At 40.7% G+C, this 18,137-nt stretch overlaps 2 protein-coding genes across 16 annotated transcripts in view; both read right to left on the bottom strand.

Moving 5' to 3' along the window:
- Positions 1-919: 919 nt before the first annotated feature.
- On the bottom strand, positions 920-6,556 carry LOC139575336 (NFU1 iron-sulfur cluster scaffold homolog, mitochondrial-like). The gene is made up of 4 exons (XM_071400263.1): positions 5,258-6,556; positions 3,925-4,060; positions 3,711-3,777; positions 920-1,201 (listed from the first exon to the last, which is right to left on the bottom strand). The coding sequence occupies exons 2-4, from the start codon at positions 4,050-4,052 to the stop codon at positions 1,028-1,030; spliced, it is 369 nt and encodes a 122-aa protein (XP_071256364.1). The 5' UTR covers positions 4,053-4,060; positions 5,258-6,556; the 3' UTR covers positions 920-1,027.
- Positions 6,557-6,677: 121 nt separating this feature from the next.
- Positions 6,678-18,137, bottom strand: part of LOC139576791 (AP2-associated protein kinase 1-like) — a 51,928-nt gene continuing 40,468 nt past the window's right edge. For 14 of the 15 annotated variants that reach the window (XM_071403263.1, XM_071403269.1, XM_071403268.1 and 11 more), the window contains one exon: positions 6,678-17,721. In XM_071403263.1, the coding sequence (XP_071259364.1) occupies positions 16,898-17,721 (824 nt within the window). In that variant the 3' untranslated portion in view covers positions 6,678-16,897. The remainder of the gene's footprint in view (positions 17,722-18,137) is intronic. The other variant, XM_071403275.1, reaches the window with a different exon arrangement.

Below are 18,137 nucleotides of genomic sequence, written 5' to 3'. Positions count from 1 at the left end.
TAATGTGGAAGTGTTTAGAAACATTCATGTTTGACATGAGGGCGGCTAAGCATTTTGATGTGTATAAACCGTGTGCTACACACCCATTTCCAATAAGTACCTAGTTAACTTAGCGTAGCTAGCTAACATTAACTTGCCATTGCTAGCTACCTGATTGACAGTTTATCACTCCAGAATTCCTGTCATTGATGTTACCACTCGGCACGACGTCACGTTATACTCTATACTAGAATTCATTAGCGAACCATGGCCAACTTGCCCTCTTTTCATCAGGTTACAAACTAGCTAACTACAAGACTGGCAGAAGACACGCACTGCGCAAGTCGCACTGTTTTATTCATTGCTTGCTAGAATATATAGACCACTTCTGGTACTGATGATAGACAGTGATTATCCCACATTGATTCGAATGAGGTACGACGTCAACAGGGGAACATGCTAACCTCTCACCATTACCAATAACAGGGGAAGTTAGCATGTCTTGGGGGTATGATATTTGACCCTCTACCTTTCTCACATTATTCACGATTCATTTAGGATTTTCCGTAACCACGGTACCATCCACATTAATGTAGTGTTTAGAAACATTCTATTTTCATTTACTATAAAAAAGTTACTCCAAAATGACAATGTATTATTTACCATTGGACACAAAATAGTCAAACAACCAAAACCAACTGCAAATGCATCCAACAAGTTTGTGTGCAAGTCACAAGCTGGATGTAGTCATTGCGTGCCAGGAATATGGGACCACATTAACTGTTTTTCAAGTGATTATTACTTTATTTATAAGAATCTTTAGGGGTGTCAATTTTGATCAGTACCTTTGAGGGAAAAAGTATTACTTGTTCAACAAAATCTCTTTCTCTGAGCAATTGTTTTCGTATAAAATAATTTCCCTTTTTTTTTTAGCATACAATACAGTTCAGCACTTTACTTATTTATTGTACATTGTCATTATTGCTCATCTTTATCAAGGGTGTCAATTTCTGACCCCACTGTATATATCCTTGTTATAAAGCCTATCCTATGTTAAGTGCATGTCTTGCAAAGCCTTATACAGTGATTGTGTTTGCTCCATGCCTGTATTTGCACGAGGGGTGTCCTCCTCATTGACAACAGGAAGTCCAGAGGTGAAAAAGTCCATAATTGCAGCAAACACGTCAGGTTTGATTAACTTCCATTCCAGATCTATATCTGTCTGAATAAGAAGTCAGAAACGGCGCAATCCTCATCCGTTCTAAGCCATGATTGTCATATTATAAAATATATACAGCGCATTCAGAAAGTTCAAACCCCTTGAATTTTTCCACATTGTTACATTACAGCCTTACTCTAAAATGGATCAAATCAAATACATTCCTCAATCTACACACAATACTCCATAATGACAAAGCAAAAACAAGTTCAGAAATGTTTGCAAATGTATTGAAAATAAAAACATGATTAACTTATTTACCTAAGTATTCAGACCCTTTGCTATGAGACTCGAAATTGAGCTCAGATGCATCCTGTTCCCATTTATCATACTTGAGATGTTTCTCTAACTTGGAGTCCACCTGTGGTAAATTCAATTGATTGGACAAGATTTGGAAAGGTACACACCAGTCTATATAAGTTCCCACAGTTGACAGTGCATGTCAGAGCAAAAACCAAGCCATGAGGTCCAAGGAATTGCCCATAGAGCTCAGAGACAGGATTGTGTTGAGGCACAGATCTGGGGAAGGGTACCAAAAATGTCTGAAGCATTCAAGGTCCCCAAAAACACAGTGGCCTCCATCATTCTTAAATGGAAGAAGTTTGGAACCACCAACACTCATCCTAGAGCTGGCTGCCCGGACAAACTGAGCAATTTAGGGAGAAGGGCCTTGGTCAGGGAGGTGACCAAGAACCTGATGGTCACTCTGACAGAGCTCCAGAGCGCCTCTGTGGAGATGGGAGAACCTTCCAGAAGGACAACCATCTCTGCAGCACTCCACCAATTGCACCTTTATGGTAGAGTGGCTAGATGGAAGCCACTCCTCAGTAAAAGGCACATGACAGCCTGCTTGGAGTTTGCAGGTACCTAAAGGACTCTCAGACCACGAGAAACAGTCTGATGAAACCAAGATTGAACTCTTTGGACTGAATGCCAAGCGTCACATCTGGAGGAAACCTGGCACCATCCCTGTTACGTTCCCCAGTTTCTGTGTTGTGGGTTTGTATATATGTGTGTATTTCAGGAAATGGCTTCCTGAAGTCCTAAGCAGCTGATTGGTCGGCCCCATTGATGATTGGAGCTCTGACCGCACCCTCTCGTCAGGAGATACAGCTGTTTTCAATTACCGACTCCTGCAGCTTTAAACGCGAGAGTTTCTTTGTTAGGGGGAGGTAGCTTCTGGGTATGTCCTGTGTTGGTTGTTGCTCAGAGAGAGCTTCTTGGTATGTCCTGTGTTTCGTTGTTAGTCTGTATGAATTTTTGTAAAGTATTTTGTAGCCGGTCCTGCTGACGTTTGTGTATGCCATAGGAATGTTTTTGATTTGTGAAATTGTTCACTTTAAGTTTGTAACTTTAAGTATTCTGTTTCATTTGTTCCTGGGGGGGAAGGCACCTTGGGAGTGCTTAGGCAAGAGGACTGCGAGCATACATATAGCCGTAGTATGTACTATGTCTATGCACACTAGGTAAGACCTGGGTGGACCATCCCCTGGATTTTGGTTAGTGTGCCAGTTGGTGCTAGTTAGGCAAGTTGTGGGTAGGTAGGTAAGTTGTGGGTAGGTAGGGTAGGAGAGGGGGCTCTAACTGTTTTACTTTCTTTGCTTTGGTTCCATCCAGCCCCTTTTCCCCAAATGACTGTGTGAAGGAAGAAATAAATTCCCTGTTAAGGGTAATATATATTCTGCCTCAGTCATCTTTACCTGCACCTGCAGTCACATAACTCCCCATGGAGTGAAAGAGGTAAGTGTAGCAGGGTGTTGCGTTCCCTCTTCCAAAAGGCGTACATAACAATCCCTATAGTGAAGCATGGTGGTGTTAGCATCCTGTTGTGGGCATGTTTTTCAGCGGCAGGGACTGGGAGACTGGTCAGGACCGAGGGAAAGATGAATGGAGAAAAGTAGAGATTCTTGATGACAACCTGCTCCAGAGCGCTCAGGACCTAACACTGGGGTGAAGCTTCACCTTCCAACAGGACAATGACCTTGAGTGGTCCAGCCAGAGCCCGGTCTTGAACCCGATCAAGCATCTCTGGAAAGACCTGACAATAGCTGTGCAGCAACGCACCCCATCTAACCTGACAGACCTTGAGAGGATCTGCAGAGAAGAATGTGAGAAACTCCCCAAATACAGGTGCGACACGCTTGTAGCGTCATACCCAAGGTTATAATCACTGCCTAAGGTGCTTCAACAAAGTCCTGAGTAAAGGGTCTGAATACTTATGAAAGTGTTTAGATTTTTTTTATAAATTCATTTCTAAAAAACAGTTCTTGCTTTGTCATTATGGGGTATTGTGTGTCGATTGGGGGGGGGGGGACGAATCAATTTTAGAATAAGGCTGTAATGTGGAAAAAGTCAAGGGGTCTGAACTTTCCGAATGCACATGTCATTTTTCTTACATGCTGACATACATGTTATTCAAATCATTGAACCCACACTGCTGGCGCGCATCTGCATGGCCAGGCACTAAACTAGAAATTGGATCTATTTGTGACGCTCAACGTGTAAATCTTACCTTGGTTATGGTAATGAAGTCAGTACCCAAAAAGACACCCTTGACACCATCGATTCTAAATAGTTGCCTGAAGAAATAATATGAAGTTACAATGTTGCCCAAGATAAGTTAGGGCTGTAACAAGATGTCTATCAGACTGCTTGTTTCTTTCAAATGTGTAAAATAGTTTTATCCCATATTGGAAGGCATGGTTTCAGTAGCCTAAGTCATTAACCTAGCGAGGGGTGAGCAATAGGCTTCCCGGGGTGCAGCAAAATCCATTGTTCCTTGTTCGAGGACCATGCGACCTGGCAGAAACTTCAAGCTGTTTGGGTTGGGAGTGTCTTGAGTCTGAATGAACATGGTCCTTGCTGGAAAGAGGGGGACAATACTGTCAATCATTTTCGCTATTGTGGTGTTACAACACATGTTATATAGCTTGTACAAAATAGAGGTACTTTAATGTAAATGTCTTCAGAAAGTATTCATACCCGTTGACTTTTTCCACATTTTGTTAAGTTGCATCCGAAATTCAAAATGGATTAGATTTCTCACTCACCTACACACAATACCCCATAATGACAAAGTGAAAAGATGTTTTTAGACATTTTTGCAAATGTATTAAATGAAATACAGAAATATCTCATTTAGATAAGAATTTACACCCCCGAGTCAATGCTTTGTAGAAGCACCTTTGGCATCAATTACAGCAGCAAGTCTTTCTGGGTAAGTCTCTAAGAATTTCACACCTGGATTGTGCAACATTTGCCCATTATTCTTTTCTAAATTCTTCAAGATCTGTCAAATTGTTTGTTGATCATTGCTAGACAACCATTTTTCTTGCCATGTATTTAAGTCAAAACTGTAACTCTGTCACTTTGGAACATACACTGTCTTCTTGGTAAGCAAATCCAGTGTAGATTTGGCCTTGTGTTTTAACTTATTGTCCTTCTGAAAGCTGAATTAATTCCCCAAACATAACTTAGTATTCAGGACAAAAAGTAATTACTTTAGTGCCTTGTTGCAAACAGGATGCATCTTTTAGAATATTATTATTCTGTACAGGCTTCCTTCTTTCACTCTGTCATTTAGGTTAGTATTGTGGAGTAATGAATGTTGCTTTTCCATCCTCAGTTCTATCACAGCCATTAAACTAACTGTTTCAAAGTCACCATTGGCCTCATGGTGAAATCCCTGAGCAGTTTCCCTCTCTGGCAATTGAGTTAGGAAGGACACCTGTATCGCGTTTGAGTCCATGCAACTTGTGACTTGTTAAGCACATTTTTACTCCTGAACTTATTTAGGCTTGCCATAACAAAAGGGGTTGAATATTTATTGACTTAAGACATTCCATCTTTTCATTTTTTATTAATTTCGACAAATCTGGAAAAACAATTCCACTTTGACATTATGGGGCACTGTGTGTAGTAGGCCCATGACAAAAACATCTCAATTTAATACATTTTAAAATCAGGCTGTAACACAACATTTAGAAGAAGACAAAGGGTGTGAGAATACTTTCTGAAGGCAATCTATATACACACACTGTACATGGTTTTCATGCCTACCAGAAACAATTTAAAATAGTGGCAGTGGCCATCTCCTTGTGACACCTATGTTGAGTGGAGTCCAATGCAGTCCAGCATACTGATATGCACGCACAGCAAGGCTTAAGAAAAAACATTCTGAGCAGGTTAAATTCGGATAAGAAAGGGGTAAATGGATCACCAGGATCAACCATGCAAAATAAAAACAACCAGTCACGCGAGATTGTAGATAATCTGATTAGTCACATGATGTAACATTATTTATGAGTACCACATGCTGACAATGAACAATTCAATTTGATGGAATGTGGACATAAAATGTTACTTCCAAAAAACCATGATGAAAATATTCCTGTGATCAAACTCCCACTGCATCATTAGGCAAGTAGGGATATTGTGCTGACTGGGCTGGTGTATTTCTGCCAGTGAGAGGCAAGCTGAGCAACTAGCTAGCTATAAATAATCATGTTCTATTAAACCAGTTAAAAGTTATAACAGTTGCAATATAATTTAACTGTAGATGGAGCTACAATAATCCCGTTAGCTCACTAGTCTCATATCTGCGTCAGACCTCGGCTTGGGTTATGAAACTGATAAGAGCTACTATAGCTAGCTGCTTACTTACTAATTAGTTGAGGAACACGAAGTGATAGAAATAACGTGAAAACATGCATTCCTAAAGCTTAATAGATATCTTCAGTACTCAACGAATCCAGAGGAAAACTTACGGACTTGAAATTCTTAGAGAAATACCCAACAACCTCCTGACCTGCCTGTAAGTCGCCATGTTTGTGATGTTTCTAAACAGTGACTCAATTTCCGCAAACTCCGCTGAGGGCGGAAACCGTCCTTGTATTTTTATGTAAGCAAATTATGTATGCCTTCCTATATGATACACAACCACAAGGTAGATGAAAGGTGCATTTTATAACATTCATTATGTAGCAGTGTGATGGTGCATAATCTAGGGGAACAACAAGTTGCACACAAGGACCAATTCAAATAGGCCAGGTCAAGGGGGGATGTTAATAATTCAGTGTATTTTTTATTTTTTTATTACAGCTGCATAGCTAATGTTTTTCTTTGGTGTACAAACACTTTTTCATATCAATATTGTACAAACATGTGATTGTAAAAGTTTTGTATATTTTGGTTTGGCCCATCGCGGGTTATCTGTATTTCCGTACCCCCTTATTGTTCTCTTTTGCCTGACCTTCGGCTAGCAAGGTGCCTGAGAGCTAGGACTGCGCCAAGGGTTAACATAATGTGTATTGTCTCTTCGTGTGCAGGGCAAATAAAAATAATTCAACTAGCAGACCGTCAGTTGTGGCAGCGTCCTAATTAAAAGCACACAACGCAGAATGAACCACGCTACAATTACATATGGGTGTGTCTCATGATGATAAACAAATGCAATATAAATTAAAACAATTAAAATGACTTGTTTTGCATTCATTTATTTATTTTACATAAGGACATCCAACAAATGAGTGTTCATCAAATGCAAGCTTTGCATGACAAGTATTTTGATATGGGTGCTTTTAGGTTTCAGCAGGTGAGGCTTGCTGTATAAATCAGCGACTGTTCATTCCTATACAAGTCAGTCAGTCATAAATCAAAGACTTGATATTACTTTCAGGAATTTACCTACAAAAGAACGGTTATAACAACTAAACTACACACAATAGCAATTAGCTGGCAAACAAATGTTAGCCAACCGGAAGACAGAAGTTAAATAAAGTTCAATTTCAATTTACTCTGTCGATTGTCTGTAGGCGTAGTCTTTATGCAGGGGGAATTAAATTACATGAATTTAACGTATAATTAAAAAGCATTTCCAAACGTGGGTCTTTGTAGACCCGTGAAGTTCCTTGGAGGTCAGTTCCTCTCTGCTTACCTCATGTCAAAATAAAAGTTGCCCACAAGTTCATGCTTTTTGTGTGTGCAAGTGTGGCGCTTGCAGGAATTTTATTTTTGACATGAGGTAAGCGGGTCAACTACAACATACCCACGTTTGGAAAGTCTTTAAATGTATGTTCTATTAGATTTTTGTTTTTTGTTGTTGCACAATGACCAACCCTATGGACAATTGGCAGAGTAAATTACAATCACATTATCTAACTTCTGGCGCACTATCCGTTTTTTTGCAAGCTAATCCCTACCAACGCTACTGTGTAAATACTATAGTTGCTAAAATAAACTATTGTAGAGTAAATTATTACTGCTGATGCAGTGTGCATTCTTCATTTGCACTGCAGATTAACAAACATATACAAGTGTTGTACAAAGTAATACAAAAATAATGAATAACTAATTTTAAGACAGCGGTTCTTACTTTGGATCAAGTAGTTTAAAACCTCTATTGGTCCCCACCATGACCAAGTAATATGCAGAGTCGTGGATAGCAAACATTAAAAAGTGCTTCAAGATTATTGAATAGTCAGCAGAAGACCATATCAGCATTTCATACGGCTATGGAGAAAACAAAAACAGAAGGAATGCAAAATCTGGTGTAGAAGAGCAATAAAGTAACCCTTCGGGTTTATGATGAAACCATGTGTTGACCATTTACTTGGAAGTGTATTTTGAGCATGTGTAGGTAGCAGTAGCGTGCCGTGGGCCTGGCGCCTGGGCCTTCAGTGAGGTCCTACACAGTCCCACCCGAATTAATCCACCTGTTATTACCATCATTTAGATGGCATGGCTCTAGACACTATACATTTAGACAGAAACGCAGTATAACCAGGCGTTGCGTCACCTTGAAATTGACATTTTTTTCAGAGAATTGCAGGGGAAGAGTACAATACAGTACAGTTCAACTAATAGGCAAGAACATAGTCGAGTGCAACAGAGTTATATTAATATTCTTCTTCTATCCATTTCTGGTCCACAAACTTTGAGCTTTAAGTCCCCCAAAAAATAAATACAGTGTGTTCACTAAACAGCGCATTGTCGCACCCAAAGCAGTTTCACCGTGATGATAAAGACACATAACTATTCACTGAAAATAAAAGAAAACAAATAATTTGCAACATAGGCTATTTGCCATTTTATTTTGTTAATATATAGGCTATTTAATATTAACGAAATAAAATGCGAAACATACATACACATTTAATAAAAAATAACATGCATTGTATGCCTACTCACCAAAGACTGATTATTAGACAGTTGCGTGCGCTTAGGGGATCGTGAGAAAAATGCTGCAAGGCCATTGAGGTTGCCAAAGAAGACCTTGCATTCTTTAAGCTTTGAGGCTCCTTGAGTCAGTACTAAATTTAGTCGATGTGCATAGCAGTGAATGAATAAGGCCATCGGTGCCCTCTCCTTAACTTTAGCCTGCACCCCATTGAGTCCAGATGCCATGACTGCTGCGCCATCAAAACACTGTGCCACAACTTTATCCAGACTACATTCATTTTCCTCCAAGAAACGGAAAATAAGAGCGGCAATGTCATCAGCTCGCTTGCTGCTTGTCACATCTTCAAACCGGATAAATCGCTCCTTGACTCCCGTGTCCGTCACATAACGCAGGACGAGTGAGAGCTGTAGCTCCACTCTGGTGTCCCCAAACGTTTTCAAAAGCACCATTGCTTGTAAGTGCCCAGCCGTACTTTGGTGTCTCGTTGCTGCCTTGGTTAGACAACTCAAGTTTGCAAAGCCAGTGTGGCTCCAAACACCAAATCGATCACTTGCAAATAATAGGCATTCCCAGCAGTACAGTTTGCAGTGCTTCTCGGAGCCTGTGAGCCATTGACAGCGCTCATAGTTGAAACTTTGAAAGTGGCGAACGAACGAACCCCTTTCCCGCCTGTGACAGGCTTTGTGGCGTCGGGCGACCTCTCCTTACAATGTCTAACTTTTCTTGAAAAGTTCGTCTTGAGAATGGCGTTATAATTATATCCTCGACCAAATCGATATCTTCTCCTCCTTCCGCCATTGTGGGTTCAAAAAACAGTAGAACGCGAATTAATTTGTTTATCAAATTTAGTTTCCTAGATCTGCATAGACCTGCCCATAGGACCTGCCTCTCAATATTGGTAATCCAATCAAAAGACGTGGACGCCCTACGCCTGCTAGCTGGCTCCTGTGTAACACTGGAGCCAGCCAGCAGGCGTACAATAGCCAACTCTAAAGCTGATTGGTTGACACAAAATTTTAATTTCCATTCACTTTAAGCTACAAGCGCCCGCACTGTTGATTCTGAAGGCCTGAGGGCAGATTTTAGACCCCTGGCAACACATGATGGCTGAATATGATTGGATAAAAGATCTAACGTAAAGACCAGCCCTCCAAATCTCAACCTGGGGCTGGAAGCAGTGCAACCAAGAGGAAAGCTATGAAATGAAGAGTATAACTCTTACTCTGGGGAATAATTTAATACATATTTGTGGGAAAATATATTTAAAAAAAAATTATATTCTGATGATGTTTAGGCCAGCAGAGAAGGCCTTGCAGGCCCTGACGGCCCACCACTGGTAGGTAGGTGTCTGACGTGAAAGTCATGGTTCAACTGTGTGTTTCGCTTGAGGTGCTTGACAAGGGTTGTAGTTATTCTGGTATGTTCTGCTAGGGGGTGCTGATTCTAAAAAGGTAGAAATTGTGTTTGGTGCCATCGGTCTAAACTAAAGCCTTGTTCACACTGGTAGTTTGAAACGACTCAAATCCTATTTTTCGGCATATCCAATTCTAATCTTTTATTTTTCCTGCAGCCTGAACAGCCAAAAAGCACTTGGAATGTGGTGGTTTGAAATCAGATACACATCTGATTCTTGTCCATGCGAATTAAGTCTGAACGGTCAAATCTAATTTGCCCTCAAGTGGTTTTTACTGTTATTTGGCATATCTTGTTACTTTGCTAGCTACTCTTGACATGACAAGAATGTGGTAGCTAACTAGCTTGTTGTTTACAAACAAATGTGTGAATGTACAGCTACCTAGCTGACTGCTGTGGCTAGCCAAAAAGGACTTGTTTTGAAAGTTAGTTAATCTTATATTCTTTGCAGCTCTAAAAGTATTCCTACATTATGATTAACATTCAAAGCAACGGGAAATGTTAATGGCAGGCTTACATGCAGTAAATTTGGTGATTCTACTTGTGTGTATGTACTGACATGTATGTGTAACTGATACACTACATGTTAATGTATGTAAATTGTAATGTCTTTTTCATTATGTGTCGGACCCCAGTAAGACTAGGTGTTGCTATTGGCGTCGGCTAAGGGGGATCCTAATAAATAAAATAAAATGTGGGATCTTTCCCCCACGACATCTTCCCCCCCACGCGGTTTCAATTGTTTTGGTCAAATTCTATTGATCTCTTTACTGCATCTATTGTTGTCACCTTAGCTTGCTACATAACTTCTGAGTGATAGGAAGCACGAGCACCACCACCAATCACCCTATACCACTGCGCACACACACACTTGCATAGCCATGTCAGGAAATGACTGCTATCTGAACACACTTGTAACTTGCTGTTTGGACAGTCAGTATTCCAAAACAGATTTGAAAAACTAAAACGATTTGAGCATTAAGGCCTGCAGTGTGAACAAGGCTTAACAACTACATCACATTTACAAATCTTGAATCGGTGACTCAAGTGCAGGTATAATGTAGAAGTGCGGATTGAGAACATGATTGTGAATGTATAGAGTTCCAGTGAAGGTAGTATTAGATACTGATTGGGAGTGTAGCGGAGGTGCTGATTGGGAGTGACTTTGCCGATAGTGCTGATTGTGAGAGTGGAGGACTTATAAGGCTTCACTTCTACAGCATTAGCAACCTGCTCAGTCCAAAATTAAAGTAAACCAACAAACTTAAATACAGCAGAGGCACCCACAAGAAAGGACAAGCGTAAGGAGAAACTCTGACCTTTCACCTCTAAGGTATGTTCTGTACTGTTTGCCCTGCATGTAGATTCATAAGGCGGACTTTTGTAGCACTGACAGTCACGTGACCATGTAAAACACAACTAATAGTGACTAAGAAAGCAATCGGTGAAGGATAAAATAAAAAAAGAGGCTAAAACTCAAACATTACAGCTTGACATGTGCAACATAATCCAGCATCTGATTAAGATTATAATACATGATCAAATATGACAGCACTGCTAGAGGTACATTTAACCTACCTAGTAAAAAGTGTACACCACTTAAATGGGCTAAAATGGTCATCAGATTACTTCCAAAATATCAGAAGTATAAGACACAGAGTAACCACTAAAGGAGGCCTTCCTCTCATCACCCTGAGACCAGGGCTGTCATGGGAATCCTTACTGGGCCTCACAGAGCAATGGGGAATGGACTAAGTATAAGAGCAGAGGGTCAAATTTGAGCGGTTGAGCCCAGAACGGGATATGCAGTATACAGTTGAAGTCGGAAGTTTACATACACTTAGGTTGGAGTCATTAAAACTCATTTTTCAACTACTCCACAAATTCCTTGTTAATTAACAAACTATAGTTTTGGCAAATTGGTGAGGATATCTACTTTGTGCATGACACAAGGAATTTTTCCAACAATTGTTTACAGACAGATTATTTCACAATCCCAGTAGGTCAGAAGTTTACATACACCAAGTTGACTGTGCCTTTAAACAGCTTGGAAAAGTACAGAAAATGTCATGGCTTTAGAAGCTTCTGATAGGCTCATTGACATAATTGGAGGTGTACCTGTGGATGTATTTCAAGGCCTACCTTCAAACTCAGTGCATCTTTGCTTGACATCGTGGGAAAATCAAAAGAAATCAGCCAAGATCAGAAAAAAAATTAAGACTTCCACAAGTCTGGTTCATCCTTGGGAGCAATTTCCAAACGCCTGAAGGTACCACGTTCATCTGTACAAACAATAGTACACAAGTATAAACACCATGGAACCACACAGCTGTCATACCGCTCAGGAAAGAGACACGGTCTGTCTCCTAGAGATGAACGTACATTGATGCGAAAAGTGCAAATCAATCCCAGAACAGCAGCAAAGGACCTTGTGACGATGCTGGAGGAAACAGGTACAAAAGTATCTATATCCACAGTAAAATAAGTCCTATATGGACATAACCTGAAAGGCCGCTCAGCAAGGAAGAAGCCACTGCTCCAAAACCACCATAAAAAAGCCGGACTACGGTTTGCAACTGCACATGGGGACAAACATTGTACTTTTTGGAGAAATGTCCTCTGGTCTGATGAAACAAAAATAGAACTGTTTGGCCATAATGACCATCGTTATGTTTGGAGGAAAAAGTTGGAGGCTTGCAAGCTGAAGAACACCGTCCCAACTGTGAAGCACGGGGGTGGCAGCATCGTGTTGTGGGGGTGTTTTGAAGCAGGAGGGACTGGTGCATTTCACAAAATAGATGGCATCACGAGGGAAAATTATGTGGATATATTGAAGCAACATCTCAAGACATCAGTCAGGACGTTACTTGGTCGCAAATGGGTCTTCCAAATGGACAATGACCCCAAGCATACTTCCAAAGTTGTGGCAAAATGGCTTAAGGAATTGGAGTGGCCATCACAAAGCCCTGACCTCAATCCTATAGAAAATTTGTGGGCCGAACTGAAAAAGCGTGTGCGAGCAAGGAGGCCTACAAACCTGACTCAGTTACACCAGCTCTGTCAGGAGGAATGGGCCAAAATTCATCCAACTTATTGTGGGAAGCTTGTGGAAGGCTACACAATTTTTGACCCAAGTTAAACAATTTAAAGGCAATGTTACAAATACTAATTGAGTGCATGTAAACTTCGGACCCATTGGGAATGTCATTAAAGAAATAAAAGCTGAAATAAATAATTCTCTACTATTCTGACATTTCACATTTTTTAAATAAAGTGGTGATCCTAATTTATCTAAGACAGGGAATTTTTACTAGGATTAAATGTCAGGAATTGTGTAAAACTGCATTTAAATGGATTTGGCTAAGGTGTATGTAAACTTCCGACTTCAAATATATGTGTGTCCTTTCTGTATCTAATCTAACACTGGACCCAGACAAGAAGCTCTCTAAATTAAGTAAAGCTTTCAATCTGATAGAAAAGCTGAGGGCAAACTAAGGTAGGCAGAAACCCCTCCCCCACTAGACTGCCTTATCCTCTGTGCATACCAACAGATTACTTCTGACAAAGAATATGACAGCTACCAGCACAGTGACAACGGATGTACAAGGGGCCTCATTTATAACCTTTGCGTAAATTTTATACAAAAATAGTTAAACTTGGCGCCTGCCATACATACGCATATTTCCAGTTATAAAATCAGACCTGTGGTGAAACTGCGCGTCAACAGGCATTATAACGCCGCCTGTAAAACCCCAGCATTCACCTTTTATGGTGATAACTCCCTTATTTGCTATATACTTTGGAAGTATTGGAATTAGGCCAAGACAGCATCTAAAGAAAATAGCAATGGAAAACTTCAAAGGTCTTTGGTGCTGTTGGCAGAATATTTTCTTTTGCAGTGACATTTGCTGTATCTGACCGTTTCTGATAGAAAAAAACAATTGCAAATCGTTGTGGACCTGTAAACAGATCGTTTTAATTCAATAATGTTTTGTATAAACTTTTTCCTGAACCAAAACATGCTGCACTGCCCGCAAATTCTTCTTCAACATTGTCTACTCTGATTTTTTTTTTGAACTACAGTAGGCCTACTTACAGTGGTAGCCTACACACTTCAATGCAAAAGATCAACTGTATGTTATTAACCACGCTCCTCTCGGATGCATAGATCAAAAACGTATAATAGCCTATCTAATAGGCCCAATTAAAAGAGAGATGAGTATGGTCATTTATTGTATGGTTATGTCAGAAATATGAACTCAACTTGGACAGAAAAGGTAAGGAATGTATTCTGCAAAGGTTATGATAAGCCTATACACCGAGTGTACAAAACATTAAGAATACTTGCTCTTTCCATGACAGACTGACCAGGTGAATTTCAGGTAAAAGCTACGAGCCCTTATTGATGTCACTTATTACATTTACTTCAATCAGTGTAGCTGAAGGGGAGGAGACACGTTAAATATGGATTTGAGACATGGTTTGAATGTGTGCCATTCAGAGGGTGAATGGGCAAGACAAAAAAGTGCCTCTGAATGAGTTATGGTAGTAGGTGCCAGCCCAGGCGCACCAATGTGTCAAGAACTGCAACGCTTCTGGGTTTCACACTCAAGTTTCCCGTGTGTATCAAGAATAGTCCACCACCCAAATGACATCCAGCCAACTTGACAACTGTGGGAAGCATTCTTGTGGAATGCTTTCGACACCTTGTAGAGACCATGACGAAATGAGGCTGTTCTGAGGGCAAAAAGGGGGGTGCAACTCAATATTAGGAAGGTGTTCCTAATGTTTGGTGTACTCGGTGTATGCATGTTTATAAATGAAATATTGTCTACCCGAGAAATTTGACATTACAGTATTCAGATGTAGCCTACAAACGTTAACGGAAAAGGAACCGTCTCTTCTACTGTTAAACTGCGCTTCACGTCGGATCGCATTGAGCAAAATACTTGAAATAGCTTATCTATTTACTATTGTAAAGTGGGTTTAATTAATTGAGAAATGGGATAAATTGTAGCCTATACTAACTTGCTGTAGGCCTATAGGCAATTTTGTGAGTATGAAGCCATTAGTCAGAAAAGGTGAGGAATTAATTATGAAATTATCATGGAAATGAAATAAATTACTTTTCTAATTATTTTAGAATGCAAAGAAAATAAATTGATTTTTGCTCTTCTCACTAATAAATGACTGTATCTTGTTCTATTTAGCTACCTGTTTTTGTTATGAATTCGACTATTATATACAGTGGCTTCAGAATTCAGTATTCACACCCCTTGACTTTTTCCACATTTGGTTATTTTACAGCCTGAATTTAAAATGAATTAAATTGAGATTGTGTCACTGGGCTACACACAATACCCCATAATGTGAAAGTTGAATTATGTTTTTAGAAATGTTAACAAATAAAAAAAATTAAAGCTGAAATGTCTTGAGTCATCTCTTATGGCAACCTAAATACAAATTGTCTTAAGTCACAAGTTCCATGGACTCACTCTGTGCAATAATAGTTTAACAGGATTTTTTTAGGGGCCATCTCATCTCTGTACCCTACATACAGATAATTGTAAAGTCCCTCAGTTGAGCAGTGAATTTCAAACACATATTCAACCACAAAGACCAGGGAGGTTTTAAAATGCCTCGCAAAGCAAGGCACCTATTGGTAGATGGGTAAAAATACAAAAGCATTGAATATCCCTTTGAGCATGGTGAAGTTAGTAATTAGGGTTTGGATGGTGCATCAATACACCCAGTCACCACAAAGACACAGGTGTCCTTCCTAACTCAGTTGCAGGAGAGGGATTTGTGGTGAGGCCAATGGTGAGTTTAATGGCTGTGATAGGAAAAAAACTGATGGATCAACAACATTGTAGTTACTCCACAAGACTAACCTAAATGACAGAGTGAAAAGCCTGTACAGAATAAAAATATTCCAAAACATGCATCCTGTTTGCAAGAAACTGCCAAAAATGTGGCAAAGAAATTAACGTTATATCCTGAATACAAAGCGTTATGTTTGAGGAAAATCCAACACAACACATCTGAGTACCACTATATTTTCAAGCATGGTGGTGGCTGCATCGTTATGGGTATGCTCGTCATTGGCAAGGACTAGGGAGTTTTTGGGGGGATAAAAATAAACTAAATAGAGGTTAGCGCAGGCAAAATCGTAGAGGAAAACCTTATTCAGTCTGCTTTCCAACAGACAAATTCACCTTTCAGAAGGCCAAGCATACACTGGAGTTGCTTACCAAGACAAAATTGAATGTTCCTGAGTGGCCTAGTTACAGTTTTGACTTAAATCAGCTTGAAAATCTATGGCAAGACTTAAATGTCTGTCTAGCAATGATCACCAAATAATATAACAGAGCTTGAATAATTTTAAAAGAATGTGCAAATACAGTACATTTCAGGTGTGTAAAGCTCTTAGACTTACCAATAAAGACTCACAGCTGTAATCACTGCCAAAGGTGATTATAACATGTATTGACTCAGGGGTGTGAATACTTATGTAAATGAGATTTCTGTATTTCATTTTCAATAAATAAGTAACATTTCTATAAACATGTTTTCACTGTCATAGGTTATTGTGTGTAGATGGGTAAACATCCATTTAGAATTCAGGCTTCACATAATTCACTAAATGTGGAATAAGTCAAGGGGTATGAATACTTTCTGAAGGCCACTGTATTCCTGCACAAGGCTACTACGCTACTTTTCCCTTAATTGCAATGCAAAAATTCAACCACTTGAAACTGCATACGCATGGAGGCAAGATAATCACATTCTAACGTCAAGTTCAGTTTTTATAATGACAATTTTTGCTTAAACTGCTGCATGCATGTTTTGGGGCATATTTTGTGTGTACACAGCGTTTATAAATGAGGACCCACCTCAATTCTACTGCAGCAAAAAAAACACATTGATGACCTTGCTCAATATCAAGAATGATCAAAGTTTGTAAGGACAAGATCTTAAGAGTTCTATGCTGCCCTGCAGTCCAGCCCCGGTGCTGGTGACAGCATGCTGTGTATGCCTTAGTGTAGTGTGCACAGATGTGGGCTCCAATGCTGGCTCCCCTTCTCTGTAGGGAAGGATGGGATCTTTCAGGGCTTTTCTTGTGGGGCCTTGATGTGAAAGGGCGCAGAGACAAAGGGGTCTACTGAGCTCACCTCTGAAGTCCAGGAGTGTAAGGGTCCCACAGGTACTGAGCCCACAGCAGCCTGCCTGCTCACATTGGACACCACCCTCTGAGCTGTCACAGGTTGGTGAGGCAAGGGGCCCTCAAAGTGTCGGGAGTACTTGGCCAGGGCCTGTGGGCGGAAAGGCTGCGTGGCCACCTGGCTCAAGAGGGCTGGTTCAGGGGCCACAAGGTGAAGCACAGCTGGGTGAGGGTGCTGGGTCTTGGGCTTCACGAAGGGGGCCTGCAGGAAGACGTCTGGATGCTGTTGAGCCACAACAGGGGGACGTTGGAAGGGGGCATTTGCGAACACGTCACCTGCCTCCTCTTGTTCAATCCTGAAGGGGGATTTGAAGAAGACATCAGGGACAACCTCAACCACCCTGGCTTGCTGGGGCATCTGGTGGGAATGATTCAAGGATGGGGCACAGAGGGATGGGGTAGGTTGGTGGGAGGAAGTGGAGAGTTGTGGGTGTGATAGGGATGGCTGGGAGGATGGGAGGGGTAATTCAGACCCCTGCTCCTCCTCTTCATCTGAATCCAGCAGCAAAGGTCTGGAGCCACTGCAGTCATGGACCACATCACTCTCACTGGACCTCCTGCCCTGCTCCTCCTTCACTCTCTCGTCTTCTTCCTCATCATCGCTGGAGTGGATACAGCCCTCGTTTGCTCTGTGACCTTCTCCAGGCAGCTCAATTTCAGAACCCCCCTCGTCCAGCACAGCGTAACCATTACTCACCCCTTTCAGCTCTGCAGAGGAGAGAAGGCACAGAGTAATGGATAAGACTTGAGATGTGTAAATGGAGACAAGATGATACAGCAATTGAGTTGACATTGAGAAACCTCTCGCAGCTCTGAACACTACGGTCTGTGGTCCTTTGGTCTAACGGACCATCAATTAGGTCAATCCCAAAGATGACAAGTATACAGCTCTACTGCAAACAAGTAAACACCATGGAAACAGCAATAACAGCACAATGGTCCAACAGCAGCAAGCCAGCACAGCACGACTACATCAAAAACACAACATGTTCTACTCTGTACAACACAATGTGACAGACAAGACTATTCAGCACTATCACCAGAACAAAATACATTGTTTCCACTAATTGATTTCAGCAGACCTGCAACATTCTCTAAGCATATATACTCAATACCTCATCAAA

This window comes from Salvelinus alpinus, chromosome 5 (genome assembly GCF_045679555.1).
Source record: "Salvelinus alpinus chromosome 5, SLU_Salpinus.1, whole genome shotgun sequence".
Taxonomy (NCBI): Eukaryota; Metazoa; Chordata; class Actinopteri; order Salmoniformes; family Salmonidae; genus Salvelinus; species Salvelinus alpinus.
Note: the sequence above shows the minus strand (reverse complement) of the source record. Positions and strands in the feature narration are given on the sequence as shown.

What these genes read in the sequence shown, in the direction of transcription:
- LOC139575336 (XM_071400263.1), bottom strand. Translation starts at nt 4,052, where the DNA reads ATGTTCATTCAGACTCAAGACACTCCCAACCCAAACAGCTTGAAGTTT. An exon ending in TATTGCTCACCCCTCGCTAG is followed by an intron (nt 3,778 to 3,924) that starts GTTAATGACTTA and finishes TTATTTCTTCAG; the next exon opens with GCAACTATTTAGAATCGATG. An exon ending in ACTTCATTACCATAACCAAG is followed by an intron (nt 1,202 to 3,710) that starts GTAAGATTTACA and finishes CTTCTTATTCAG; the next exon opens with ACAGATATAGATCTGGAATG.